At 41.3% G+C, this 16,071-nt stretch overlaps 1 protein-coding gene and 1 long non-coding RNA gene across 5 annotated transcripts in view; one reads left to right on the forward strand and one right to left on the reverse strand.

The window, feature by feature from the left end:
- The window catches only part of USP42 (ubiquitin specific peptidase 42), a 42,779-nt gene extending 28,578 nt beyond the window's left edge, over positions 1-14,201 (reverse strand). For 2 of the 4 annotated variants that reach the window (XR_015548610.1, XM_087417534.1), the window contains exons 1-4: positions 13,612-13,679; positions 12,209-12,274; positions 9,235-9,484; positions 6,490-6,690 (exon numbers count right to left, since the gene is read on the reverse strand). Coding sequence is in view for 1 of the 4 variants with exons in the window: in XM_087417534.1 (XP_087273660.1) it covers positions 6,490-6,690; positions 9,235-9,475 (442 nt within the window). In the remaining 3 variants the exon portion in view is untranslated. Of the gene's footprint in view, positions 1-6,489; positions 6,691-9,234; positions 9,485-12,208; positions 12,275-13,611; positions 13,680-14,125 lie in introns of those variants that run through there. The other 2 variants (XR_015548612.1, XR_015548611.1) reach the window with 2 other exon arrangements.
- On the forward strand, positions 14,016-15,349 carry LOC147913658 (uncharacterized). The gene is made up of 2 exons (XR_015548613.1): positions 14,016-14,509; positions 15,078-15,349. It is a non-coding gene; the product is annotated as an uncharacterized LOC147913658 (long non-coding RNA).
- Positions 15,350-16,071: the final 722 nt, after the last annotated feature.

Below are 16,071 nucleotides of genomic sequence, written 5' to 3' on the forward strand. Positions count from 1 at the left end.
TCAAAGATTCAAAGGACAGGCTGACTCTCCTGTTAGGAGCTAATGCAGCTGGTGATTTGAGTTGAAGCCCATGCTCATTTACCATTCTGAAAAGTCTAAGGTCCTTAAGAATTGTGCTAAATCTACTCTGCCTGTGCTCTATAAAGGGAACAACAAAGCCTGGATGACAGTACATTTCTTTACAACATGGTTTACTGAATATTTTAAGCTCACCGTTGAGACCTACTGCTCAGAAAAAAAGATTCCTTTCAAAACATTACTGCTTATTGACAATGCACCTGGTCACCCAAGAGCTCTGATGGAGATGTACAACAAGATTAACGTTTTCATGCCTGTTAACACAATATCCATCCTGCAGCCCATGGATCAAGGAGTCATTTCGACTTCCAAGTCTTACTATTTAAGAAATATATTTCGTAAGGCTATAGCTGCCATAGATGGTGATTCCTCTGATGGATCTAGGCACAGTAAATTGAAACCATCTGGAAAGGATTCACCATTTTAGATGCCATTAGGAACATTGTGATTCATGGAAGGAGGTCAAAAATCAACATTAATAGGAGTTTGGAAACAATTGATTCCAACCCTCATGGATGACTTTGAGGCGTTCAAGACTTCAGTGGAGGAAGCAACTTCCGATGTGGTGGACACAGCAAGAGAACTAGAATTAGAAGTGGAGCCTGAAGATGTGACTGAATTGCTGCAAACTTGTGATAAAACTTTAACAGATGAGGAATTGCTTCTTATGGATGAGCAAAGAAAATGGTTTCTTGTGATGGAATCTATTCCTGGTGAAGATACTATGAAGACTGTTGAAATGACAACGAAAGATTCAGGATATTACATAAACTTAGTTGATAAAGCAGTGGCAAGGTTTGAGAGGACTGACTCCAATTTGGAAAGAATTCCACTGTGGGTAAAATGCTATCAAATGGCATCATGTGCTACAGAGAAATCATTTGTCAAAGGAAGAGTCAATTGATGTGGCAAACTTCACTATTGTCTTATTTTAAGAAATTGCCACAGCCACCCCAACCTTCAGCAACTACCACTCTGAGGAGCCATCAATGTCAAGCAAGACCCTCCACCAGCAAAAAGATTGGGACTCGCTGAAGGCTCAGGTGATGGTTAGCATTTTTTAGCAATAAAGTATTTTTTAATTAAGGTGGGCACTTTTTTTTAGATATGATGCACACTTAGACTACAGTATAAACATAACTTTTATATGCACTGGGAAACCAAAAAATTCATGTAACTCGCTTTACTGTGATATTAGCTTTATTGTGGTGATCTGGAACTGAACCCACAATACCTCTGAGGTATGCCTACATATGAAGCAAAATTGATAGAACAGAAAGAAGAAACAGACAAATTCACAAATCTATTTGACTTCAACATCCCTGTCTCAAAATCTGATAGAAAAAGTAGACAGAAAAGCAGTAAGAACACAGAAGACAGCCTCAACATTATAAACTAAACATAATAAGTATTTATAGAAACTCCAACCAACATAGCAGAATATGCATCCTTATTAAGTATACATGGAACATTTAGCAAACTAGACCATGTCCTAGTGCATAAAACAAGTCTCAAGTTTAAAAGGATTCAAACAATAAAAAAGTACATTCTCTGACCACAATGGAATTAAATTAGAAATCAATAACAGGACAATTTCTGGAAAGTCCTCAAACATTTGGCAACTAAACAACACATCTCTAAATAATCACAGGGCAATTAGAAAGTATTTCTAACTGAATAAAATTAATACATGACATCAAAATGTTTGGGATGCAACTAGAGCAGCACCTGAAGGGAAATTCATAGCATTAAACAGTTATGATGGAAAAGAAAAAAGGTCTTAAGTCAAATGACCTAAGCTTCCACCTTAAGAAACTACAACAGAGCACACTAAATTCAAAGTAAGCAGGCGAAAGGGAATAATAAAAATAGTAATGAACATCAATAAAACAGAAAATAACAATGAAACCAAGAGCTAGTTCTTTGAGAAGATAAGTCAGATGAACAAACCTCTAGCCAGATTAATCAGGAGAAAAAGAGAGGAGACACAAATTAACATCAGGAATAAGAGAAATAAAATCACTACAGACCCTCAAGAAATTAAAAAGATAATAAGAAAACATTATGAACAATTTTATGCCAATACATTCAACAACTAAGACAAATTCCTTGCAAGACACAAACTAGCAAAGGTCCCCGATGAAAAAATAGATAACCTGAATAGGCCTATATCTATTAAAAAGATTAAATATGTAGTTAAAAACCTAACCATGAGAAAACTCCAAGGCCCAGATGGCATCACTGATGAAATTTACCAAACATTTAAGAAAGAAATAACACCAATTCTACACAACCTCTTCCAGGAAACACAAGAGAATACAGTAGTCTCTCTTTACCTGAGATTTCTCATTCCATAGTTTCAGTTACCCTCAGTCAACCATGGTCCAAAAATATTAAATGGAAAATTCCAGAAATAAACAATTTAAGTTTTAAACTGCAGGCCATTCTGAGCAGTATGATGAAATCGTGCGACATCCCACTCCGTCCCACCCAGGACATGAATCACCCCTTTGTCCAGCATATCCACGCTGCATAAGCTACCTGCCCGTTAGTCACTTATGACATAGTCTTCTCAGTTATCAGATCAACTGTGGAGGTATCGCAGAGCTTGTTTAAAGTAACCCTTATTTTACGTAATAATGGTCCCAAAGCGCAAAAGGAGTGATGTTGGCAATTCAGATATGCCAGAGAGAAGCTATTGTTGTGAATCTCTTACTGTGTCTAATTTACAAATTAAACTTTATCACAGGTTAAGTATGAATAGGAAAAAACATAGCATATACAGGGTTCAGTACTATCAGTGGTTTCAGACATCTGCTGGAGGTCTTGGAATGTATCCCTTGCAGGTAAGGAGGGACTACTGCAAAACACATCCAAACATATTCCCTGATACCACCATTATTCTGATGCCAAAACCAGATAAAGGCATTATAAGAAAAGAAACTACAGAATAATATCCCTCATGAATATAAAATTTTAAAAATTTTCGCAAATCCAATGATATATGTAAAAGATAATACATCATGACCAAGTGGGGCTCATCTCAGAAACGCAAGTTTGGCTTAACATTCAAGAACACTCAACATGGTAAAGGGCGTCTATAAAAAATCTACAGCCGACACAATACTTAAAAGCGAAAAACTACTTTTCCTCTCAGGTCAAGAAAGTGACATTGATATCTACTCTCACTATATCTATTCAACACTGTAATGGAGGTACTGGCCAGTGCATTACAGCAAGAAAAAAAAAATAACATGCAGACTGGAAATGAAGAACTAGAATTTTCCTTATTGACAGATCATATGATTGTCTCTATATAAAATCTTACGGAATCTTTTTTAAAAAAACACTATTAAAATTAATAAGTGAGTTTAGTAAGGTTGCAAGACACAAGATCAACATCCAAAAATCAATTGTATTTCCATATGCTAGCAATAAACAATCAGAAACTGCAATTCAAAAAATATTACCACATTACCACTTATAACAGCTTTCAAAAATACAAAATACGGATAAATCTGATTAAAAATGTACACATTATACTTGTATATTGAAAACTAAACAATATTGCTAAGAAAAATTAAAGATAATCTAAATAAATGGAGACGTATACCATGTTTGTGGGTCAGAAGACAACATTGTTTAGATGTCAATTCATCTCAAATTGATTTATGGATTCAACGCAACCCCAATCAAAGTCCCAGGAAGCTTTTTTTGTAGAAGTTGACAAATAGAATCCAAAATTCATTTGGAGATGCAAAGGACCAAGAACAGCCAAAAAAACTTTGAAAACGTAGTTGTTCGAGGACTTACCTGACTTCAAAACTTTTACATATATAGTAATCAAGACAATGTGTTATGGTGTCAAGACAGAGAGTGGATCAGTGTAACAGAATATAGAGTCCAGAAATAGATACATATATATATGGCCAATTGATTTTTGATAAAGTTGCAAAGACAATTTAGCGGAGAAAGGACTATCTTTTGAACAAATAGTGCTGGAACAATTGGATATGCATATTGAAAAACATGAACATCGATCCATTCTTCACACAACAAATAAAAATTAACTCAAAATAGACCATGGACCTAAATATAAAAGCTAAAACTACAAAACTTCTAGAAGAAAATATAAAGAAAATCTTTGTGACCTCTAGTTAGGCAAAGATTTCTTAATAGAACACATAAAGCACAATTGATAAAAAGAAAAAATAATGAAGAGGAATTCTTCAAAACTAAAAACGTACTTTTCAAAAGACAGTGTAAAAAGAATATTTTCTCCAGACTGGGAGATAATATTTGTAAATTACATATCTGATAATGGACTTCTGTTCAGAATATATAAAGAACTCTCAATACTCGACAATAAGAAAACTACCCAATTTTAAATCAGACAAAAGATATGAACAGGCAAAGCAAATATATAGATGCAAATAACCATATGGAAAGATGTTCAATATCATTATTCATTAGGGGAGTGCAAATTAAAACTACAGTAAGATACAACTATACTACACACCTATTAGAATGGCTAAAATTGAAAAGACTGAGCACATCAACTATTAGGGGAGATATGGAGCCAATGGGTCTTTAATTCCTTGCTAGTGGGAATGTAAAAATACCACAATTCCTTTGGGAATCAGTTTAGCAGTATCTTAAAATTAAGTGCACACACTACAGGACCAAGACATTTTACTCCTAGGTATTTACCTAAGACAAATGAAAACATGTCCTTACAAAGACTTGTTTACAAATGTTCATAGCAGCTTAATCTGTGATGGCCAAAAATGGCAAACAACCCAAAAGTCCTTCGAGGTGAATGGAGAAACAAATTGTCGTACATCCATACAACGGAATACTACTCAGCAATAAAAACTAACTATCGATATATGCATCAACATGGAATAATGCTGAAATAATTGTGCTGAGTGAAAGAAGCCAGGCAATATAACAATAGATACTGTATAAATCCACTTATATGACATTCTAGAAAATATAAACTAATCTATAGTAGACAGAAAGCATATCAGTGATTGCCTGGGGTGGAGGGAATGAAGGACAGGAAGGGGTGGAAGGAAGTGACTTCAAAGGAGCACTAGGAAACTTTAGGGGGTCATGAATATGTTCATTACCTTAATCGTGGTGATAGTTTCATGGGTGTATACAAATGTCAAAAGGCATCAAATTGTACATCAAATATTTACAATTTACTGTTTATCAACTATATCTCAATAAAGCTGGGAAAGCCGAGAGAAAGACAGAAAACTACCAACAACATAAAAGATAGGCATCTAATTCTGGACACCTGGAGCCTCTGAATTTCTGTCTTGGTCCTCTCTCTCGCTGTCCAGGTGCCAGTGCTGGGTATTCATCCACACCCTACTTTCATTAAGTGCAAAAGTGACAGGAAAGCTTTCTGTGGGGAATGAATTATGGACTTGGAAAAGGAGAAAAATGAGAGCACACAGAACGTTCATTCTGTAACTTAAAACTCCTTGGCTTAACAAACACCTCTAGGCAGCAAGATATAAGGAGACTTTCCTTTGGTTTCTTTAAATTTTTCTGCACTTTCCAAATTCTTTACAAGCATTATTTTGCTCTTTGGGAGGGGGGAGGAAACCATTTTAAAAGAACCAGTTTAAATTCTCCATTAAGTAAAGAACTATGCAAAAAGAAACCAAGGGGTTATCATCCTGATAATTAATGACTAGGACCTGAACATACACACAAATCTGAGCAGTAATGTAGATCAAAAAACAGGGAGATTTCATTTATAAAGGATGAAGGATATTTACAATAGATGTACAAGGTCAAAACGTCAAAAAACAGGTATGTTCTAAATTCTGAATTTCGCTTGTCAACCACTGAGTTGGCTTTCACCTAATTAAAGACATGTTTTAACTGATTTCCTGCCCCTTAGATTGAAAACTGAGCTCTCACATGCCAAAGGGAAAGTCCTGGATGAATTTCCAGGAGGTTGGGGGCAGTAACAAGAGGTTCCTCTCCACTAAGGCTTACAAGCCTGTAAGTGAATCAAGCCTCACAACCCAGGATGGATGCCAGCAGAGGCAGGATTTCTTAACCCTGTTTGTCCCAAGCTGGCGGCGGCAGACATTTACGTCACCTTTTTTAGCAAGTGTAGAAAGCCAGCAGGGGGTTCAGAAATGCCAAATGCTGATAAAATATGTTTCTTTTTAAATAACTTCACAGGTCAAATTAGGTACAAAATGCTTTTTATGCAACCTGAATACAAATCTTAAGAGTCTTCCTATGTGGTTTTTAGAAGAATAAACCAACTTCTTAGTGACCATAGAACTCTTGGCTTAATTCTTCACTTTCATTTCAGAGAAAAAACATGCAAGTAGGTTAGCATACCACAACACTACACACATAACGTAACAGAACACTTACATGTCTTGGAGTGTTCGTGTGATAGCATGTAATTGGCGAGAGGAGGTGTGTAAGTTAAACACTGCAATGCTGCGTTGGCAAAACAGGTATTGCCCAAATTCTGGAGCCCAGCTCCAACTCTGTGAGTTTGTTGCCACTTAAGACAAATCTTCTCAGATGGGAAAAGAACTTTTTGAGGAGGAGCAATGCCATCACCTAGGGCTAGAAAAATGAACAACAAATATTTAAAAACAAAGCTTTGCAGGCCTCTGAAGCTAAATAAATGGCAACACATCAAACTTGAATCTGATCAAGATTCTAAATCTAATTATTGGCTAACCAGAAATACAGGGGAGAAAGGGACATTTTAAAAGACAGAAGCCAGGATGTGGGAAACTCTGAATGATTTAGTTTCTTCAATAAATAAATTGCAAGGACAAAAAGGATGAGGAATTACAGATTAAAAGAAACTTAGGGCCAGCCCCGTGGCATAGTGGTTAAGTTTGGCACATTCCACTTCGGTGGCCTGGGTTCACAGGTTTGGATCCTGGGCGCAGACCTACACCACTCGTCAGCCATGCTGTGGTGGTGACCCACATACAAAAGAGAGGAAGATTGGCACAGATGTTAGCTCATGGCTAACCTTCCACAGCAAAAAAAGAAAAAAAGAAACTTAAAAGACATCCACCAAATGCAAAGTGTAGACTTTGTTTGGATGTTGATTTCAACAGCCACCTGTTAAAAAAAAAATTATAGGACAACCAGGGAAATTTGAACATTCACTAGATTTTTAATATAAAGATGTTTTGATTTTTAGAAAAGAATTCTTCAGATATATGCACTAAAATATTTATAAATAAAATATGAAGTCTTGGATTTGCTTTAAAATGATGGGAGAGGGAAAGGAGTATGTGGGTGGAGGTATAATTGGCCATGAGTTGATACATGTCAAAGTTGACTGATGGGTACATGCGAGTTCATTATTATTACTCTTTTATATGTACTTAACATTTTTCATAATAGAAAGCTTTAAAAATAAATAAACAACACAATCAATAAAAAGTGCAGGATATGTCAATTCTCTATAGCATTTGCTATGGATGCTTATATTCAGTACCACCACCATCACTGTCATCTTCATCATCATCTCACTTACTGAGTCCTTACCAGCTGTCAGATAGATAGTCTCAATGCTGAGAGTTGGTAATGACACCTCCTCATTTTACCAGGAAGGAAACAGGCTCTGTATTTAGGCTGTTGGGCATCACTATACACACTCATAAGTGTATTATACATGGTCTAAAAAGATTTTCACCTTTTTTTTTTTTTTTGCAGGGAAGATTTGCCCTGAGCTAACATTCGTTGCCAATCTTCCTCTTGCCCCAGTGCTTAGTTGTATATTCTAGCTGTAAGTCCTTCTAGTTCTTCTACGTGAGCCACTGCTGCAGCATGGCAACTGACAGACGAATGGTGTAGTTCTGAGACCGGGAAGCAAACCCAGGCTGCCAAAGTGGTGAGAGCACTGAACTTTAACCACCAGGCCCTCAGGGCTGGCTTGATTTTTATCTATTTTTAAGACTTATAAACAAATTACTAATGAGAATTATACTAACAGAACTCAGGTGAAGCTCAAAAAACAACTTATTTCGGAAAGTTCAAAATTACCCACAACAAGACTACTTTTTCAAAAGTGCCAGGTCCTCAGTGCTACCGAAGATCAAGACGCCCAGAGGATGGTTCTGTATTTTAATAGAGATATTAATGAGTACTTAAATATGTAAGGCCAGGCTTCAGCTTGATGGGGAATGGAGAGCAAAATTAGGGAAAGAGAAATGAGTCTGTAGAGTGGGACAAAGGCCCCGAAAAGGGAAAGGCGGGGCACTGTGAGCTAAATCCTGAGGGAGAGAGGAGCCCAGCAAGGTGACAGGAGGCTAGAGTCTGTGAGAAGACGTCCGGTGGGAAAGTCTTGATGGTGAAGGTCTTTAAACCTCTATGCATAACATTCAACATTCAGTTAAACTATTTGTTTTGTGATATAAACCCCCCCCTTCAGCAATTCACACCACCCACTCCCACATCACAACATCACACTGATTAAGAGGACTCAGAACAATAAAAGGGCCAAATTATTCTAAGCCAAACAACGTTCTGAGTAGGAACTAATCAATTTTCTTTTCATTTCAAAGTTTCCAAATCCAAAAGTCTTAGAAGTACCAACTATAGTGTCAATGTCTTATTTATCTGGATGAGTTTTAACAAATGTAACTACATTTACATAGTTTCAACAAATGTAACATTTACATTATCTGTTTTCTTTCAAAGAGCTTTATTACTACAGATGATTTTAACTGGCAAAAAAAAATCACCCAAAACAGTTGGGTTGAGCCCATTTGTCAAAGGCAACCATTTTTAAAAACATCTTCACATTCTTAAGACAGATATCTATTTAGTGAACTATAGTTAACTGACAAGTTAACGAAATGCTTGCCCATCTCAATTCTCACCAAGATAAAGTTTATCCTTCAAAAAAATTAGGAATAAAAGAAACTACAAATACCACAGTAACTAAAAATAATCTACCCTGTTATGATACATATGTTAATCATGAACAAGCAGCAACGGAAAATGAAGCCCATCAAATGACGTAACTCTGCTGGCCATTCAGGTGGCAATATGCCTTGCAAACTAAGCCCCTGTCTGAAAACTACCAACCCATTGACAACATTTATACAGGAGTTTCTTGGGGTGACTCTTAAAAAGTAGTACCTTGGTCCTTTTGTGGTGAAGGTTTTGATTTATCAGGTACAGATGAACTTGAATAAACTACAGCACCAGGTACTGGTCCTAAAGAAAGCGTGTGATTTGAAACATCATTTAAGGAAGACACAGCACCCCAGCTGGCAGAACCTGCATCCATGTCTCCAGGTGAGACCGCCTCAGAACTGCCAGGCTGATTCTGATACGCTGATGGGTCTGAAGATTCAGAAGCTTTGTCAACTATGGTCATTGTTCAATTCTGCAAAAGACGAAAAGCATACATTCAGTTCATAAGGTGGGAAAAGTAGTCCACTTATTCTACCATTAGATCCTGGAAAGTTATCTTAGCCATTTTTAATTATTCAAACAAATCACCCAAACAGAAAATCAACAGTATTTTTTAACCTTGTAATCATTTCCTTGGGACATTTAGCATTGTACTAATCTGAAGGTGTCAACAATTTTTAATCATAAAATCTTCAATGAAGTATCTGATTAGATCTTTTCATTCTATTCCATACCCCCTAAAAGTCTGATATTTCAGTTTATAATCAGGTACCTCAATTTCCAATTCTATGCATTTACCAAGTACCTGTATTTTTTCTTTCTATTGCTTAAAACTAGAACACGAAATGCACTAATACATTTGACTCAATTTTCAACTGATATATTAAGTCCTCACGGAAAAGTTGCAAATACATGAAGAGAAAAATCTAGCTTTAATTTTGAGCTTGAAGTCCAAAATGACATTATTTGAAATACGTCTTTTAAAATATAGGAAGTCTCACCTTTGAAACACATTTTCCTGAAAAGGCTCATTTATTACTTAAATGAAGCCCATAAGACATTACTGACATTGAACTTGAACACAAATACACGTTATAAAAGTACTTAATAATTTACTCTCTGAATCCTATTTTAAAATCTTACGGTTACCACTAATTGAGCATTTTCTATGTGCTGAGCATTGTGTTAATCACAGAACATACACGAACTTACTCAATTTTCATAATGGATCTGTAAGAGATTGGACAGAATCCACAAGGTCTATAAAATGGAGCAACTATAACCCAAACTAGTCAGCAACTGGGACTAAGTACCACGTACAACATTCCCGGCAGGGGTTCCTTCTGGCTACACTAACCTAGCCAACAGACTACTTTCAGGAATGTTTCCAAAATGGCCCACTGGCAACCACACGTAGTATGCTACCCCTCTGCAGATACCTTTCAGGTATGCCCCTGGCTGCCCCCAGCACAACATCCTAACACCTTGACTTGACAGTGCCTGACCTGGGAACCTCTTCACACATTTCCTGTGTTCCACTCCCACCTGCTCTCTCTGGACTCTGCACATGCTGTTCTTTTTTACCTAACTCTCTTCCATCCTTCCATCTCTGGCCAGTTAACGCTTCCACTTCTCAGTTTAGAATTCATCTTTTCTGAGACGCTTTCCTTGACACCCCCTCCCACCAAGATAGGGTTAGAACCCCTCCTAGAAGCTCCCCTGGCACCCTTGTGCTAATTTCTATAGTAGCACTGCGCACCTACTCCACAGCAGTTTTACTTGCTGCTCTCCATCATGTTCTTATTTATATCTCCAGACCTGGCATAGGGAAAGCTTTCCATACATGTGTTGAACAAATGAATGAATCTTGGAGATAGGAAGCAACTCGTGTTTGCTTTTAGCACCAGCTTGTGCTGAGTGATTTATACGCAGTATCTCATTTAATCCTCAAAAAACTCTGCAGTAGGAATAACCTTTAAAATTTGTTTTAAAAAAAATGCAATACTGTAAAGTAAAAGGATAATAAACACCCACATACACGCCACCTTGACAAATGTTATGATGCACTGTCTGCTCACAATAAGGCTTTTTTTAAGTCTGAATTTTGTTGTAATTTGAAATTAAGACATGCTTATCACCCCCCAAAAAGTATAACCTTAAGAAATTTTTTGGACTCTTAAGTATAAATGGAAAAGTAGGTGTTAATTAGCTCTTAATAAAATAAGAAAAACTTAATTGAAATTTTAAATCAGCCTAAGACATAGGACCTTCATTCAGGAAGAAAGATTGAACCTTATTATCCAAATAAAGTTTACACTTTCCTCATCTAACAGTCAAAAGAAATTATGCAACAGTGTGGAGGCAAGAGCAAGAAAACAAAAGAGCAGGAGGAAGGAGGAGGAGGAAAAGCAAGAAGAAGAAAGCCAAAGTAGAGTAATAAGGAAAAGGTAATCTAGCCTGATTTACAATAACATTAAATAGCAAAAACCTTGATTTTCCTGGGATAAACATCCCTTGAGGACAATCATTAACAAATAGCCAAATAAAACCATTTTATTTGCACCAATTGCCCTTTTGTTTGGGGGGGGTGCTTCTTAAATGAAAAAAATTAAGGAAAACATACAACCAGTCATCAATAACCATATAGCATTATAATTTTGTGAAAACAAACCAAAACCATGCATTGTCTTCATTTGTATGAATTCTTACCCTAAAACCATCAGGTATCAAACTAAATTCCATCTGCTACAGAGACAAAACCTTTCTAGAAAACAGTATTGTGTAGGACTTGGGATTCATACGGTTACAGGTTCTTTCCTCAGTAAAGCTTCTAAACATTAATATTATAACTCTCAGGACTTTTAAGCAACTACTTCAATGAAAAGTTAAAATTTCTCTCAACATCTGATGAAGATACACAAAAAGTTACAAAAGCATGTTTGAAAAAAACCGAGTACATGAATCAAGGCTGGATGTGTCTAGAGGAATGAGACAAATTGACTTCACAAGTGTTTCCTTTGCTTTAAGTACAATCTTTTATTCAAAAGTCTTAAAATTCTCAGTCCCTTATACGTTATTTCTCCCTTGGTACTTCTACCAAATGCAAGAATGCATTATTCTTTTTTCATTTTTAAAAAGTATATCGCTATTCCAACACTGTGGCAGTCCACATACATTGAGGTAATAGTATCAATACCTGTAAAAAGAAACTGTTACACTCTTCTTCTTCATAAACAATGTAACCCACATTCCTGTAGCATTTCTATTTAAAGAGAAAAACACACAAGCTTTAACAAGACACAACCTTGATTTTAATTATTTTTAAGTAAACAAAACGACTAGCCTTAAACCTTTATAAATCAGACACGGTAGACTTAATTCAATGACATAAAAAAAGAAAGTGAAACTGACCCTAAATAAAAACAATTAAGTGAAACTGATTATTCATACTTTCTGTGCATTTTGAGTAATAGTCAAAAGAGTAGAATTATGTTTAAAATATACAAGTCCTAAAATTTTTTGAGACGCTACAAAAATGTACGTACCGTCGTTACCTTGAAAAAGAGGCGTTAACTAAATAGTTTTTCAACTAGTTTTATTGTTATTTGTTATTTGAGTTATTTACTTTAAATGACCCACATGTTTTCCCATAAACAAGTAAGCCCTAAGGCCTCCCTGAATATAAAAGAGCTATTCAACAAAAGTAATCTCAACTGCATTCATTATAGCGAGGTTAAAGTCCCAGATTGTAAAACTTCTGTCCCGTCAAATTTTCATTTCAAACCGATCTCCCTCTCCCCCTAACCCCCTCCAGGTAAGTTAGCTCTTCCTGCCCGAAGCATAAAGACCGCGACCGGGGCACACACGCTTTTGGGGACGCGCCGCGGGGGCCGGCCCTCCCCTCTCCTCCTCGCGAGGGTGCCCGCTCCGCCCGGCGGCCGGCGTGGGGAACTCGGACACTCGGCGGACGAGCCAGGTGGACGGCCCCGCGCGGGCTGACCGGCGCGGCGGGTGGGCCGCGGAGGGACGCCCGGGTGGGAAAGTTTGTCTCTTTAGGGGGTGGAGCGGGGGCGGGGAGGCGAGCCCGGGGCTTCGAGGGGCGCTGGGGGGCGGGAGGTGGCAGCCACGCGGGGGGGGGCGGGCGGCCCGGGGACGCCGGGCTCCGCGGCCGGCGGCCGGCACACGCCCACCCCGGCGGACCCGTGCCGCCCAGGCCGCCCGGAGCCGCCCGCCAGGCCGGGCCCACGGGCCGAGAGGGCGGGCAGGGGCCGGGTGGGGGTGGAGGGCAGTGTCCATGGCAACCAGGGGGGTCCGGCCTCCCCGCGCAGCCCCGCTCTTCGGGCGCCCGGCCGCCGCGGCCGCCGCCCCCTCCGCCCCCTCCCCAGCGGCCTGGCCCGGCCGGCAGTGGCGGCGCTGCCACCGGCGCGGCGGGGTCCCAGGCGGCCCGCGGCTGCGGAGGGGGCGGCGGGAGAGGGGCCGCGCCAGCCCCCGGCGGGCCGCGCCGGCGGAGGGGCGGCCGGGCCAGCTGCGGCCCAGGCGAGCGGGGCGCTCCGCGGGCCCCACGCCGGCCAGCGGCGGGCGGGAGAGGCGGGAGCTTACCTGACCCGGCTCGGCGCTCGCTCCATCCCCCTCGGCCGCCGCCGCCGCCGCCGCCGCCGCCGCACACAGCCCAGCCGCCCGGCGGGGGACAATGACGTGCCTCCATCCGGGCACCGCCGCCGCCGCCTCCGGGTCAGCGCCGCGCCCGCCGCGCCCCGCCGGGCCGCCAGGGGGCGCGCCAGGGCCGCGCCCGCACCCGCCGCCGCCCAGGGGCCGTCGCACAAGAGGCGCGGCACGCAGCTAACGGGCCAGGCGAGCGCGGGAGGGGCCGTCGCCAAAGCGCCGCGGGCGCAGGCTGGCGCGCGCGTCACTGGAGCGCCAGGGCGCCGCGGAAGGAGCGCGCTGATTGGCCGAGCTGACGGCGCGCGGCGCGGGCCGGGGAGGTCCTGCCCCCAGCCGTCGGCGGGAGCGGAGCGCGCCGCGTGGGGCGGCTGAAGCCCGAGGGGAGGCGGGAGCCCCGCGCAGTGGACAGCAGACGCGGGGCGCCTGGGTCCCCCAAACGTGAAGTACAAACCTTCGCGCGCTTCGCCACTGGACTGCGGCGCTCGTCCCTCGGCCTAGCGAGCCTGCATGTAAGGACGCCGGCCCCAGCGGAGCGCCAGCTCGCCATCTGACTGCACAACTGTGTGTGACGGGAAGCGGAGAATTTAAACCTGGCTCCAGAAAAGGCAGACCCCTGCCCATCCCATCCCGATTTCATCTCAGATCCGAGCATTCCACAGTCTTTGGGGCTGCTAGACCAGCTCTTGCTCCCGAGTGCCAGGTCCATACTTCCAGACACTTATTGGATGTCTCCACCGCGAGGTCGCACAGAGAACTAATTGATTCATCGTTGCATCTCCCCTCCACCACGACCCTGCTCCTCCCCGTTGGGTTCCCTGCTTTGATTAAGGACAAGGTACTCTCCTGCACTAACCTGAGTCCTCCCTCTGTCTCTCCCTCCTCACAAGGTCAAACCCCCAACAGTCACACCCACCCGCACCTACCCAGGGGCTTGATTCTGACTCTCCCCAGGCAACCTTTCTTCTCTCGCCACGCCCATTCCCACAGTCTCCTTTCTGGTGCTCTCCTAGTCTGTCCACTCCCACTCAGCTTCATACTGTGGCCAGGATTATCTTTCAAAAACACAGGTTAGATGTTACTCCCCTCCTCAGAGCCTTCAGCCACTTTCTTGGCCCACAGAATAGACTCAACTCCTTTGCCTGATATTGAAGTCTCCAATTCTCTTTCCTCTTTTATGTGTCCCAGCCATAACAAACTTTTTCCTGCAAACACCCCACTGCTACATCTGCTTATAGAAATCCTACCCGTGCCTCTTCTTCCATGAAGCCCTACTTGAGTCCTCCATCAGAATCTTATTACTCCCCCATAGATTGCACAAATCTTTTATGATAGCACTTATTTCACTATTATTATGGAAAGAAGCCACTGAAGTCATTACAATGTCAGTTGTGTGTTTGGAGCAGAACACTGAAGTACCTTGAGGAAACAAAAAAGGAAGAGGTGAATTCCAAACCTCCAAAATGCAGTGCCCACTTTCGGGATGAACACCACAACTTAATTCCTGATGAAGAATGGTTACGGAATTTCACCTTCACAGCCCTTACAACACTACTAAGATTTGCAAGAACAGAATAGCCATAGGGATGGACTCAGGAATTTTCTTGCCTTTTCCAAATGACTTCCAGATGATTAAATTCAGAATGAGAAGAATTAAAGATCCAAACCTTAAAATTCACCTGAGTTTTGTGGTACATATTTCAAAATTCTTCCCTTGGAAGTCACATTAGAAGTTTGGCTTCTAATTTCATTTTCCATTTTGCATTCTCTCGACAAACTGCCCCTGCAATCAGCCTCTTAATACAGTTACCTGAGCACCTCGGATAGGAATAGAGATTTTTTTTAAAAACCATCCCTTAGCATTCCCTACCCAGAACAAGCTTGGGGGGGGGGGTTGCAAAGCACAGCCCCCTGCACCTTCCTCCCTGCCTTGAAAGCAAACGTAGAGGGCCTTTTCCAATAAGTTTCAGTGCCACTTATTACAGCAAACTGATGACATAAATGGAGAAGTTACAAAGGATATTAGGAAGTCCCTGCCTTCAAACAGCTGGGTCTTGGGCTGAGATAGGAAGCAAACTTGCCCCAGAAGCTCGTTTTCCTCCAGAGCAGAGCTTAATCCAAAGTGAATGCTCTTTGGAGATTTCACTTTCCTTCTGTTCTTACAAGCTGTGTGACCTCCAGAGATGACTTAGCCAGTTGCCTTTACCAAAACTGTCTTTATGCTAGAGGCAAACCGACTCCAAGTGCCTCACCTCCCAGTCCCGGTGATAACATGATCAAAGAGCAAAAGATGTCAAAGAGGAACAAATCAGATTTCCCAAGGACCTCCAGACGCTTAGGGAGCCTGTAGTGGCGTTGTTAAGCCCTAACCAGATCCCCTTTGCTGGCTGACACACCCAT

Source organism: Ceratotherium simum, chromosome 26 (genome assembly GCF_057802395.1).
Source record: "Ceratotherium simum simum isolate JZ-2026a chromosome 26, ASM5780239v1, whole genome shotgun sequence".
Classification (NCBI taxonomy): Eukaryota; Metazoa; Chordata; class Mammalia; order Perissodactyla; family Rhinocerotidae; genus Ceratotherium; species Ceratotherium simum.